The following is a 14207-nucleotide window of genomic DNA, read 5'->3' as shown; positions in this document are numbered from 1 at the left end:
AACCTCTACTCGTTTCAGGATATCATGTTGTGGGATGAATTCTTCAAAAGCATGATTCTCGCATCTCTATATTATCTATGACTTGGTGTCTCATTTGAACCTATATTTTTGGATCTCACTCCATATGTAAGGGTTACCCTTTTGAACCTATTTTTGAGACCTTGAGTTATAGGTTGGTAACTGTATCATAAATAACTCAATCTCAATGATGTTATCATCTATGACTTCGTCTAGTCCCTTTGAACCTATTTCTAGGTTGGGTATCCATCACAGATGACTCAATATCAATGGGCATCAACCTCATCCATAAGATGTATTCACATCTTCTTATCAATCCTTTCGTCAAAGGACTAATGGAAACTCTTTTCAGACATTATATAATCCATTCTCATAATATCAACTCTTATAGTCGTCGTTACATGCATTCTCAATTTTTGCAATAGTCGCGGTACTATCACATTGGATTAATGTATATATTCATCTATATATTAGAGTGTCAAATCGCTCCATCCCTTAGATGATTTTTCTAAAAGGGTGTCCAATCAGCTTCGCAATATCCTTAAAGGATTGCGGTAACCATTTTGATAATGTATTTCTAGGTGTAACGTGTGTTTGAAACACCTCATAACCTTCTCAAAATTTTACCAGTGTTCCATACTAAGATTGGTAAATCTGAATAGAAGACCCCCACTATGGAAGTAATATATTAAACCCTCACTACAAATTTTTTTTTATATATAGTCAATCACGTAGCAAAGAAATATACTGAGCTACCATACTCATGTCCAGTGCAATCACACATAATCTCAAAAGCATTAGCACTAAACCAAATGAGTGAAAACTAGTTTATAGTCAGAATATATATATTTCTATCTCTTTTAAATTTCTATTTATATTTTCATTGAAATGAAATAGATCCAAAGAAAGAAAAAATTCATTTAAAAAATATACACCATCTTCACTCAAGTCTTTCATATCAAATAATAAACTAAGCATGTTCTCAATTTCATTTTCATCCTATAAGTTAGAATAAAAATTCAACAAATCACTTATGCATACAAAACAAAGAGTATTGTGCATTTCACTTTCATCAATTCTGAAATCATTCGAATGCATCAAGTAAATAATATATTTATTTATTTTAAATTATTTTAAAGTTGTTTTCAGAATATAAATGATAACTTATCTAACTTATATGCTTTCTTTTATTGTAGAAACTACACAGTTTTCCATACTTGGTTTACATAGATTCTCATCTTTAACTTACATAAAATTATATATTTCTACTTACGACTATAACAAATCATACATCATAGAAACAAAATCAACAAAGCAAGCATGTAAGTTAATTTAGCGACATGAATGCAAGCGCCAATGATTTTTTGTTTGCTTGTCTAAAAATAATAGGTTCACGAATTTATTTTTCAAAAAATTAAATTTTTGAAGAACAAAGTTACTTTCTATGAGAATTTATCTTTCAAATTATAAGCAACAAAATATTCATGGCTAATTTTTGGTCTCACTATAAATATGCTTTTCTAGGATTGTTCATCTTCATTTTTCTAGTTCCTTTATTTTAAATCAAAGTTGTTAAATCATACGATATGGAACCCCCACTAATTTTTTGACTCAAACAAGAGTTCCAAACAATATCCAAATTTCAAAAATTTTGAAAGCTAATGAACCAATGATCTAAATCCAAAACGTTTTACACAATATAGAGGATAAAAATTCAAACAATTTTTTGTAAAAGCAACATTGCGCAATTCACTGCTTAAGACTCATATTTGATATCAAGAAGCCTCTTTATAAAATTCTCAAACGTTTTATTTCATCCAATATCGTTGCAAGTTGCAAAAGATTACATACATGTTATTCAAAAAATTCACCAAGTTTAGAGGAAAATATAACATGCTCATATTCATCACTAACTCATTGATTTCTTAAAAGCATGACAAAATCTCATAATTCAAAATTCAATTAATGTTATGATAAAATTGTAATATTATATTCAAACATTTTATCCATAACATATCATTTGTAGTAGTGGAATGATCAAATTCAACAAATTACTAATCTCAATCTTGTTAATAACAAGATAGGCGGAAACTAGATTCTTTCTCATTTCGGAAGTATGAACATTTTTAACAAGATTGTTCAACCCAAAGTAAACTTTGGGATCGTACCAATACCGAAGATCCTAGTGATGTGAGTATATCTCAACACCACTTTATTTCAAACGATTTGGTTCAACTTTTGAACCATAACCTATCAAAACAAACATGATGTAAAACACCAATATATACCAACCTCTCACCGTAACCACAATTCACATTAACTTAGCTTGAAAAGCGTTGTTAATAACATTTGATATCCTTACAATGCCGTGCAAGAATAGCAAATAAATCCATAATCAATACTATGTCCATTTCTTGGTTAGAGTTGATATTCACATTAGTTTTGACTAGGTTTCTAATTATTTCGGTTATGGGTTCGTATAAAATTTCATCTCATAAGTTCCAAACTTATATGAGTCACATGTTTATTGTCATACACAATAATTCTCAATATCTTGTTTTCCTAAAATTTATTCCAAGATTGAACAATCAATTTATGCAATTTAGAATGCCATTATTTGATCACTGCAATACTACAAATAGTTCATCAAACATACCTCAATTACTTTTAAGCTCAATTGGTTATAAACCATTGTCCATTCTTTATGCACCAACAAAGAAATCAACAACCCCATTGCTCCTCACATCGATTAATCTCCCTCAATTTTTATTTCATTGGAAAATAAAAACTTGCTCAAGTAAGTGATTTTTCACTTGTCACAATCATGTACATGTGAGCATTTGAAACCAAAAATAAGTAATTTATGCTCTTAAATAATTACTTAAAAATCAATCAAAATATAGTACTCCAAGTTTCTCTTTACTGTCAAACAAAAATTCAAAGTTATCTTGTTATAAAATCGTACATATATTTATAACTTTCTACTAAGCATATTATCAAACATATGGTGTATTAGTTTGATTTCGAACAATAATCTTCTTTTTCATTACCAAAACAAGAGTAGAAAGAAATAAAAATCCAAACATATTTTTAATGTAATTTATTACATTTCTCCAATCTCAAGTATCATGTCTTCTATTTTGGACAAACATACACAACGATTCTGAAATTACCAAATCTCTCAAACTAAATATCAGGAAATTCGAAAATGGGTTTTGAAGATAAGTTCTTGATCTACAAGTTTCATGTGACACACGGATTCAAATTTTCTACACAAAGATAAGGAAAAGTTGATTTAATCAGGACTAATTTTCTGCCCGTCAGAATTTTTCAGATACGTTATGCAGTTTTCTAAAATACTTTAAAAATAGTTTCTTGACTCCAAAAATTCTGAAATTTGACGTGGGTTATCATCGTGATGTCTAATATATCCAGATAAAATTTCTAGACCAAATTCGTTATTGTTAAAAAGACGTACATAAAACTCTACAACATGTTATAAAACATCCGTTTATCATCAACAATATTTTTCTATGTCAAACATTAGAAAAATATTTAACCATGTTATTCTTAGTATATCAAGATCAAACATAAATTTACTTTAGTTATCAAGTAACCTAATTCCAAGCATCTAGCTAAATTGCTAAAGAAGAAATTATACCGTTCATATAATTCAATAAACACGAAATTGGTTAAAAAGACCAAAATCAACAATTCCTGGGTGAAATGGACAGTTAGATTTTGATACTGTTTAAATGGCCAAAAATATAAAAATATGCAGGATGTAACCAATTTCATCGTGCCTATTTTCAAATATTTTTTCTTATTTTTAATTTAAACAGGATGTATCCAGTTTCATCCTTGCTATTTTTTAAATTTAAGCTAGGATGAAACCAGTTTCATCCTTAATTTTTTTTTGGCCATTTCACCCAAACTATTTTTTACCCGTCCATTTGAACCGTGATTTAAAAATATTTGGACAAATGACCCATTTTCCGTTCAATAAAACAAATTAAACAGTGATACTTATCGCGTTTCAACAATCATTTCTTTTGATATCTGTGGCAGAATAGAATGTCTTAAAATTGTTGGAACAATTGCTGAATTATGCCTGCAAAATAATCACAAAATAACAAACAAAATATTGTTATGGATGAGTCGCGGACTAGGTCGCTTTCTTTAAGATGTTTCGCGGCTCTGCCCAAGATTGTGCAAGCAGTTCTCCAATTGCGCGTCGTCCCTAGGATAAAACAACCGAGATCAATCTCTTACACAATCACTCTTGCACGACGAGAGGATGTGAAACTTCTACACTTCATTCTTGCTCAGAAACTCTTTAGAAAAATCAAGGATGATCACACACTTGTTTTTCTTTCTCACAAAATTCATTTTCTAATAAACTCAAGAAACATGACAGAAAACTCTCACACAAAGAAAAAAAAGTTTTTTACAACTCCCCTAATTTTTTTTTTTATCTAAAACTGATTTTCAATAACCAAAAAATTAAATAAGATCAAATGACATGCATTATTAAGTTGTTAATTAGCATCATTAACCTATTCAACAAAAAACGGTTTTTGGCATTAAAATCGAAATAAATTTATTGTTTAAAAGAAAGAATAAAAATCACATTAAAACCATTTAAATGAGAAACAATTATTTGGAAATTAATTAGTGTTTTTAAAACATATATCCCAACACTTGACCTGGCCTGGTTAAGTGGCAAATTTGCCACTTAGCCAGACCAATTGCTTGTTTGCCAACTCCATAATGGATGCAAAACTGATTGATTTGCCACACCTATAGGAACCGGCCTTGGGAAATCTTGTGGCCATTAACGACAATTCTTTTAATTTTGTTAATTATTTGAAGTGGTTGGGCAATTGCTCTCACAGCATTATTACGCTTTTCGTAACAAGGAAAAGAAATTTATTGCGCTGATGATGAAATTTATTACAGTACTCTGTTTTCACCAACCCACCTAAATTCCAAATACCTATGTCTCTCTCTTATATTCAATTTCCAACTCCACAAAGAGTAACAGTCAACAACGCCACACCACCTACCTCCCAAACCCATCCCTCTCTCTCTCTCACTCACTTAAATTGTTTTCTTTTTGTAGGTAAAGCCCATACAATTCTCTTCAGTTTTCTTACAATCTTTTTTTCGTTCTCTAAAATCTCACTTATTTGGTGATATTTCTATTAATCCCTTCCCGGTTTTGCAGGGGGCAACACAGTTTGATTTTCGTTTGTGATCTGATTTGATTAATCTTTCAAAAACAATGGGTGGTGATGATAAGGTGGTTTTCACTTTAGCACAAGTTTCTGAACACAATCAGCCTAAAGATTGTTGGCTTATCATTGGTGGCAAGGTTAATCTTCTCTCTAGATTCTCTACCCTTATATTTTGTAAAATCCAATTATGTTTCACCTTTATTCTACTCTTATTGTTTCTTTATGTTTTGTTTATTCGAGATCTATGTTTCGAGATTACTATATGATCGAAATTGGATCTGCTTATTTGTTAAATGTTTAAGATTTCTGTACGATCCTCAAAATTATGCATCCTGGGTTTGTTTGTGGGATTAGTTAAGTAACTTAGCTTGTAAAATCTATACAATCTTTGAGAATTTGAGCAATACGACGGATTTCTATGGTTCAAGTTTAGTCTTAGTTGGTGTTACTAATGTAAGAAAGAGAAGGCAATTTATGCATCAATTATACAGCTAGGGATTATGATGGTGATGAATTTCAAGCAGAAGACGTGGGTATCAACACCCGGTGACTTTATCATTCTGCTAGACAGAGTGTTAAGTCCAAATATTGATGTACAAAAAATGCAAAGGTCGGTATTAGCTTCCTTAATCAGGCAAGCTTATGTTGTTGGAAATTGACACTTACAAAAATTTACCAAGGACACTGCTTTGTCTTCCCTAAAAATATGAACAATGTTCGCTTTAATATTTCTTAGTTTTCTAAGGCAAACTCGAAATGTTTTCTGGCTTTTTGGCTTGCGCTTCTTGTTTATTTTGTTGGCTTTTGATCTTATGTATTGCTTTATACAGCTTCAATAATGTTTGATTTTTACACAACTTTAGAGTATAGAAAGTAAAATCAAGCATAATCACTTCTATTTGCTTGCTTCATTTTCATACTAGAGAATTCCCTCCATCTTCAACTGAATCAGTCAAATACAGTTTCGTGGATCTAACTCACTTGGCAGTTGAAAATATGAAATTAGTCCATGAAATTTTGTCTAGTCCACCTGGTAGTAATAACAGTGAATTAGGGAGGGGTGTAATTGCGAGACAATAGAAAGAAACATTTCATCTAAAATGTAAAAGGACCAATGAATATATTATTCTGCAGTATCCCATTAGCTCGATGCTGTTTTTACTATTAGTTATGGTGTTTCAGAAGTCAGACTTTCTGTATCCGGAAGTATTTTAATTCTCCCCTTTGTAATTTCTATAACAGGTGTACGATGTGACCAAATTTATGGAAGATCACCCTGGTGGTGATGAGGTTCTCTTGTCAGCTACAGGTATTATTTGAGATGAGGATCTGCTTAAGTAAAATGTGTAGTTAATTTGATTCCATTGTCCAGGTTTACGTGAATAAATTCTATTCTGTTGTTGTTTATCAGGAAAAGACGCAACCGATGATTTCGAGGATGTTGGCCACAGTACTAGTGCTAGAGCAATGATGGATGAATACTTAGTTGGGGAGGTTGACATGGATACAGTCCCGATTAAGCAGAAATATACTCCTCCAAAGCAGCCTCAGTACAACCAAGACAAGACCTCAGAGTTCATCATCAAGCTACTCCAATTCCTTGTCCCGTTGGCAATCTTGGGGTTGGCAGTCGGTATCCGATTCTACACCAAATCAGCCTAAACAATCAAGTTTCATCATTAATGAGCTTCATAGAAAAGAATATAAGTCTATTATGTTATTGATATCATTTTAGTCTTGTCTTTATTATGGTGCTGCCAATGCCATTACTAGTTGGGATTGACAAGTGAGTAGTTAAATTGCTGTCGAAGTTCAAAAACTTGTTTGCAGTTTGATTTAATGGTTTGTATAACACCAAGGCCTAATAACTCATTTGGTACGTTTCACTTTTTCCATATTGAGTTGGGAAATAAATTTGTTTCTACTTGGAAAGAAAATGAAAATAATCAAAATTAAAACCCATTTGAAGTGTTTTTAAGTGGGAGCTTGAGGCTTGAACAGAGAAACAAGACTAGGTAGACTAGATTCTGCGAACAAAGGGTCTGCAGTCTCTTTGACTAGACAATAGGTCAGGTGCTTGTGTGTTCTGATGGTTTATCAGGTGCTGCGGTTGTTTCAACTTTCATGTATGAAAATGCTATGTTTTAGGCGCTTTGATTGTGGGGCCTGCTTTGGTGTTGGAACCGAGCAAAATGTTGCTCGAGGATATCACAATCCGATAGAAGTTTTACTCCAAGAATATTCAAACATTGTCTAATATGAACATCGCTTGGTTTTGTAGCTGAAAAGTGGAAAGGGGTTGAATGAATACACCGGACCGGACCGGAAAACCAGTGAACCGATAAGAATAATGGTCCGGTTCAAAACAAATCCACTACCCGTCCGGTTTAACCAGTGATTTTTAAAAATTTAAAACAATGTAATAATAATTCTTTTAAAATCCTAAGTCATATGAGTCCCCACATCGCACGGTGGGAATACCTCCTTCCTCCTTCAATGGTGACCCTCACCCACTCTTAGAATTGCTCCATTCAACTTTTTCTGAAAGGAGAGAAAACACGTTTTTTCTCACATAATTTCCGAGAAAAACAAAAAAAGCTAATCTAAAATAAAACCTAATCTAATCTGCACTCGCACCTCTCTGCCTCAGTATTCTCTCTATTCTCTTCTCTCTTTATGGAACCTTACACGACAAGGGTTGTTTAATCACCAAACTGCAACTTTTTTGTTCCTTTCATCTCTGTTCTCCTTCTCTGTCTCTATGTTCAATACCATCTTTTCTCTGTTTGCTTTTCTAATTCAAAAACTATTTTTTTTTCTATTTTCTCTGCGGCCTTCTTCCACTCCTCTCTCTGTTCTACTTCTCTCTGTTTAGTTCATCATCGTTTTTTTTTTCTTCTGATTATCTACTAATGGTTTATTTTACATATTTTGATACAACATGGGGATATAATGATTCTGAATACTGAAATAAACCCTACTTCTTGATAAACCCTAATTTTTGTTTTACTTTCACAAATCGCTTTCATTTTTTTATAGATAATGTATCTGAATGCTTGATTTGAAGTGGTGGGTTGTGATTAATTAGCGGATTTAAGATATAAAAATTGCAACTTTTTCCGATCAATACCTGGGTTTGGTTTTTTTAGCTCTGGGAATTTCAATTGGATTAATTGATTAGGGTTTGATTTTCGAATTCAGGGTTAATACGAAGTAAACAAGGCGAATGATTTTTGCTATTGGTAAGCCTGAAAACTTTTCTTTCTGTCTTTTTGTTTCTTTGAATCAATAAACCCTAACCCTTTTGTTTTATTTTGTATGTACAATTTTTCTTTGCTCTAGATAAACAATGGAATGCTATATATATTGGACCGGATTGAGAAGCATTACTCCATGGTTTGTAATAATTTCCATTGTATGTATAAGAAATTTCATGCGTTTACATTGTTTATTCACTGGCATATATACCAAACTTACTCAAATCTTTGTCAATAATGCCTACAAAAGGTTGGCAAGGCAAAGGCTTTTAAAGACCTGGAAGTCTGGAAACCTTAGAACCAATGAGGTACATTGAATGGATATGAACTTAATGGATAAAAAGGTAAGAAAAATTTCCTGCTACAAAACTTAGCATTTTGTAGAATTATAGTCTTTATTTTATTATTGTGTTGAACAAAAATTTCCGTGAGATAGAGACGTAGAGTACATAGTTTTAGGGGTTTCTCTTTTAATCTTTTTTGTTGCTAATTAGGTTTTTGAGGTTGTTTTTTTTTATTGAAGATTTGAAAAAGGGGTTATGTGTTTGTGTGGTAGGAAGTGAATTGGTTTTGAGGTAAGACCCATTATTTTGCTTCCCTTTTCCCTTCGCAACACATTGATCGTATATGAAAATCCCATGAAGATTACTTTGTTGTCTAATGTGCTTATGTCCGGGATGAAAGAACTGGGTATTGAAATTGGTATATATTTAAAATTTAGAGTTGAAAACAAAGACCATGAATTTACCAATGCGTGATATGTTTCATATCCAGTGATTGTGAGCCTCTTGCTCTAAGGTCCTATATATCTGAGATTATATGGTAAAGATTTTTTTAATGTCACTTGTTAAAAAAATTATGCCTGTTTTGTATTTTTTTTTCTCAAACATGATACTAATGTGTAATGAATTAAACATGTAGGGGAAAGGGAAAAATCCCAAGACGGTTCTTTGGATTGTCATGCGATCTTAAGTTTCCGTTCTTGTCCTCCTCATAGGTAGTTGAGATCTCAACTTAAAGGCGAAAAAACTTGGAGTAGAGGTAAGTTTGAATACAAGTGCATATAAAGGAGGTATTGACAGTGCTTTCTTAATCCAATCATGACCCGAGCTGCTGGATCAAACAATTTGTGTTTGTGTTAGTATAATTGAACTCCTCAAGAAAATGAGTTCTCCTGAAATTACCTTAATGTTTATCCCGTCAAACATTTGCAGCAGTTCATTGTTTTATGGATGTTGTCTAGGTTTTAGCTCTTTTTTGAGTTTTGTGGGCACCAGAAATGGCTATAAATTTTCAGAACTATTTTGGTTTGATTGCTATAAACAGAGTAACTTGGAAGTTACGGTGGCCACAACAACACTTACTGGTGAAGAGCCGATATAGCTGTGTTATTGGAACGGTAAGATTACATGACACAACCTGCGCATTGATCTCTCGCAGGTAAATTTAGCTATTGTGTCCTGCATGTATTACCTTAATTAGATATTACTGATAGTATTTGAGCGGATGATGCCCTGATTTTTTTTTCCTTCTTTTATTGAGTAGTTAATATGCTACTGCAAACTTTGTCAATTGAAGTTTTCGTCGAAAGAGAATGACACTTCTTTCAGAGATATGGTCATGCATATTATGGAACGTTAGAAGTTTAACTACATGCATATAATGATCTTCCTCTTTGAATTTTGCCATATATCCTGACCAGTGGCAGTTGTGATATTTAGAAGGGCTAAGAAATCAAACCAAAAGCTAATTCTTCATTATCGAAGTCAGGCGTAGCAGTGTCCGTAGAAGTCCTTAAGAAATTTAGTATATGACCACAGAATGTGTATAGTAGTAATAACTGAAGAACCCCTAGCTTCTATTGGTCGAAATCTTCTATTGCTTAAAACAGCTTCCAACTTCTATTAGTTTTCCTCTAATGTTTATGTTTTCTGTTTGCATTACAAATGAAAGTATAATTTTTAGTGTCGCACCTGGTAGTGATAAATACTAGGTAGAGTCGTTATGTTAATGATATGATTAATTAGGCTGAAACCATAGATTTAGGGGTTTTGCTCAGATGTTATCTATGAGAACACAATATGGTAGATTGCTTTTTTGTATTTTTACTCTTCTATCTTGATTAATTACTATTTCATTAGAAAAGGTTTTTCAGCTTAGTCGTCTTGAATAATTGGCATGGGTATTGATAAAGCACTGCAGAGAAGAACATGCAATTATAACTATTTACGATTTTCTGCTCATCAATCAATTTTATAAACGATTCTGTCGTACTAAGAAACTTACTTCATATATGTATTTTTGGTTAAAAAAAAGCATCACCGTTTGTTTAGTATCGGGTTAACTATATATGACCTAGATAAACGTACATTCTGGGCTGATCCAAAGTACGCACGGATTTCTTTAATATTTTCCTCCCTAGGTGCATGAGTGCCTCCACATTCCTTTATTGAGCCAACTATAAGATCCTTGCAGATGAAATCATCTTTTTGATTCAGCTTACTGTAAAATAAGTAATTCAAGAGTGACTTGAACATGAAAAGGGAGTACTGACCGAGTTTCTCCAACTTATGTTTATCTGAAGTTATGTTGTCAGATTTAGAATGCCACATTATAGTTATATAGTCCCTAAATGTTGCACTCATCTCTTGGTACGTAGAAAAAAATATATATATTAAAACCGAAAGCTCCTTAAGCAACTGTTAACATTTTTTTACTTCGATCGTAAGAAAATTGTGTGTGCGATTTGATCATATTTTGATTGAGTACCATGATTGGCTTGATGCAGATCAGATTGTGCCATCCATGGGAGGAGCAGAGAATATTGACTTATGAAGAAGAATGGGAAGATAATATGTTCATTGTGCAAGATCATGAAGACTTTAGCCAGTACTTAGCAGCATTGATTAGTAAAATTATTAGAGCATTGCTCGGTCGAACTCGCATGCGTTGCTATCTCAAGCATGTTCGTCAATGTTAGTGATCAAAACTATAAGTCTTGATTTCTAGTCTACAATAGCTAAGTCTTGGACTAGGATAGAAAGTGTAGTTGAGCTCAAGAACTCCATGGCAATCATCATACAAGACGAAGGACTACTGAAAGAACTGGTGGATCTTCATCGACTAAAAGGTATGTGGAGACTTAAACTTATCTATCACTCGAAAGTCTATCTACTCTATCTCATATTTTGAGACAAAAGTCGTTTTGCTATATATACTTTGATTATACACATTTGCTTTTTCGAGCTGAGTTTATCTCGCCTATCTATTTCTCGAAATATGTGTTGGTAAGCTTTTGCTTTGGCCAAGTTCATCTTTACCTAGTGACGAAAGTCATGACACGTTTCAATCACCTTGAAAATTGCTCACTTTGACAAAATATCCTCTAAGAATGTTTCAATGGTTGAAATGAGAGTTTAGATTAAATAACCAATGATAGATATAAGCATTGTGTGGCAACACATATATATATAAGTCTTTTTTCCTTGAACCGAAGTTTGCGAACTTTGTTGATCAAGAAAACCGGAACAAGAGCCGTGAACTCAGTCCGCGAACCAAGTCCGTGAAATGGCAGAAGTTCTCGACCTGAGAAAATTTGCTGGAGTTTGAGAACTCCTTCCAGGAACTTAAGTCCGCGAACTAAGTCTGCGAACTTAAGTTGGTTATATCTAAAGACGATTGTTCGTGAACTTATTTATATTAACTAAGGAATGCTAAATGCAAACTATGGTATATAGTTCATGAACCGATTCCAGTGAATCAAATCTTTTTTGCTTCGATTGTGTCTTGTGTAGTTACATAAGATTTCCTTGCAATTGAACAACTCTCTAACTAGTTCATTTGAGTCATTTGAACTAGTTATGATGAAGAAGAACATGGTTGATATGAAAGTGCTCATATGGCTAACCATTGGTTAACTATTGTTGAACTAACAAATTTTCATGTTTGGGTACGGTTACATAAACCCAAAATAGTACATTTCATTTGTGTGTAACAAGCTAAGTTTTCGATCTAACGGTTGAAAGATATTAGCTTGAATATAATCAGCTTTTCATCTAACGGTGAATATTGAATGCTTTTTTACCAAGCTAACATTGATTGCAAACCCTGATTTGAAAGACTATATAAGGGAGAACTCTAACAACTGAGAAACCTAATCCCATACCTCCTGTGTGATACTAGTTGTATTAGCTAGAGTCGATTCTCCTTTAACCTTAGGTTTCTTCTTGTAAACCAGGTTAACGACTTAAAGACTTCATTGGGATTGTGAAGCCAGACCGATACTACTTTCTCGTAGTTGTGTGATCTGATCTTGCTGATTCTATCATTTTGAGTACAATCATAAATATTGGCTTGAGATTTATATCTCCGATAGGAAAGATAGAAAAGTAGTCACAAACATCTCTGTCTCATCGTTTGTGATTCCACAATATCTTATTTCGCCGCGTTGATTAAGATTATTGTGAGGTGATTGATAATATTAGGCTGTTCTTCGGGAATATAAGTCCGGGATATCAGAGGGTTCATGTTCACCTTGATTTATCAAAAGACGGAACAAAACTCGTAGGTATTTCTGTGGGAGACAGATTTATCTATTCTGTATACTTTTCTGTGTGATACAAATTTGTTTATTAAAGTCTTCGACTTTGGGTCGTAGAAACTCTTAGTTGTGGGTGAGATCGGCTAAGAGAATCAAGTGTGTAATATCCTGCTGGGATCAGAGAAGTAAGGAGCGCAACTGTACCTTGAATCAATGTGAGATTAATTGGGGTTCAACTACAGTCCAGACCGAAGTTAGTTTGTAGTAGGCTAGTGTCTGTAGCGGCTTAATACAATGTGGTGTTCAATCTGGACTAGGTCCCTGGGTTTTTCTACATTTGCGGTTTCCTCGTTAATAAAATTTCTGGTGTCTGTGTTATTTCTATTCCGCATCATATTTTGTTATATAATTGAAATACCACAGGTTGTGCGTTGTATCGATCAATTGTGAAATCCAACCTTGGTTGTCGATTGGAAATTGATTGATCCTTGGATATTGGTCTTTGGTACCATCCAAGTTTATTATCCTTGTATTTGATAAAGACTCGCAAATTCTTATTTGCTTGAGTTAAGATCAAATCAAGTGAGAGAGATATCAACTCCTCAATATACTTTTCTTTAGATTGAGTCTGACTGTCTAGTTGATTCTCTAGAAAGTGTATTGGAGTTTGTCCATACAGATTGCTAAGCGAAATATTGGGTGTGGTTGTTGTACCCCCACTTTTTCAATTGGTATCTGAGCAGGCAAACACGTTTAAAGACCTTACAAGTCTGTGTTTGTGGCAATCTGAGTCCGAGGACAAAATCTCTTCTCTAGCATTTACGCATACCAAGATGTCTCCTAAAGCTTTTAATTATACCAAGTGTCTTGGAAACACCTCAAAGGATTACTCATTAGTTGATTCTTCCGAATCCCGAGGTAGAAAGATTGTTCCATCAGATGTTGACATCTCTTCCTCTCATGAGGCATGTGACACTTTGGCAAAAGCTGAAATGGAGCTCACCAGAATCTCAAAAAATTCTACTGAAGCTATTGATTTTCAGGATCATGCTCAGCTTATTGATGAATTTGAAAAGTCTCCAGATCGAGAACGTGAACTCTATAACATCATTAAGTATTTCTCTAAGAATATTGAAAACTTCTCCAAGAAACTAC

At 33.3% G+C, this 14207-nt stretch overlaps 1 protein-coding gene across 2 annotated transcripts; it reads left to right on the top strand.

The window, feature by feature from the left end:
- The first annotated feature begins 4988 nt into the window (after positions 1–4988).
- LOC113358284 (cytochrome b5-like) lies at positions 4989–7217 on the top strand. Of its 2 annotated transcripts, XM_026601813.1 has the most exons (4): positions 4989–5140; positions 5246–5392; positions 6498–6564; positions 6667–7217. In XM_026601813.1, exons 2-4 carry the CDS (start codon positions 5303–5305, stop codon positions 6915–6917), a joined length of 408 nt encoding a protein of 135 aa, XP_026457598.1. In that variant the 5' UTR covers positions 4989–5140; positions 5246–5302; the 3' UTR covers positions 6918–7217. The 2 variants fall into 2 exon arrangements, with proteins under 2 accessions (XP_026457598.1, XP_026457597.1); XM_026601812.1 differs by lacking the exon at positions 4989–5140 and having other exon boundaries at positions 5151–5392.
- The last annotated feature ends 6990 nt before the right edge of the window (positions 7218–14207 follow it).

Source organism: Papaver somniferum, chromosome 3 (genome assembly GCF_003573695.1).
Source record: "Papaver somniferum cultivar HN1 chromosome 3, ASM357369v1, whole genome shotgun sequence".
NCBI lineage: Eukaryota > Viridiplantae > Streptophyta > Magnoliopsida > Ranunculales > Papaveraceae > Papaver > Papaver somniferum.
Note: the sequence above shows the minus strand (reverse complement) of the source record. Positions and strands in the feature narration are given on the sequence as shown.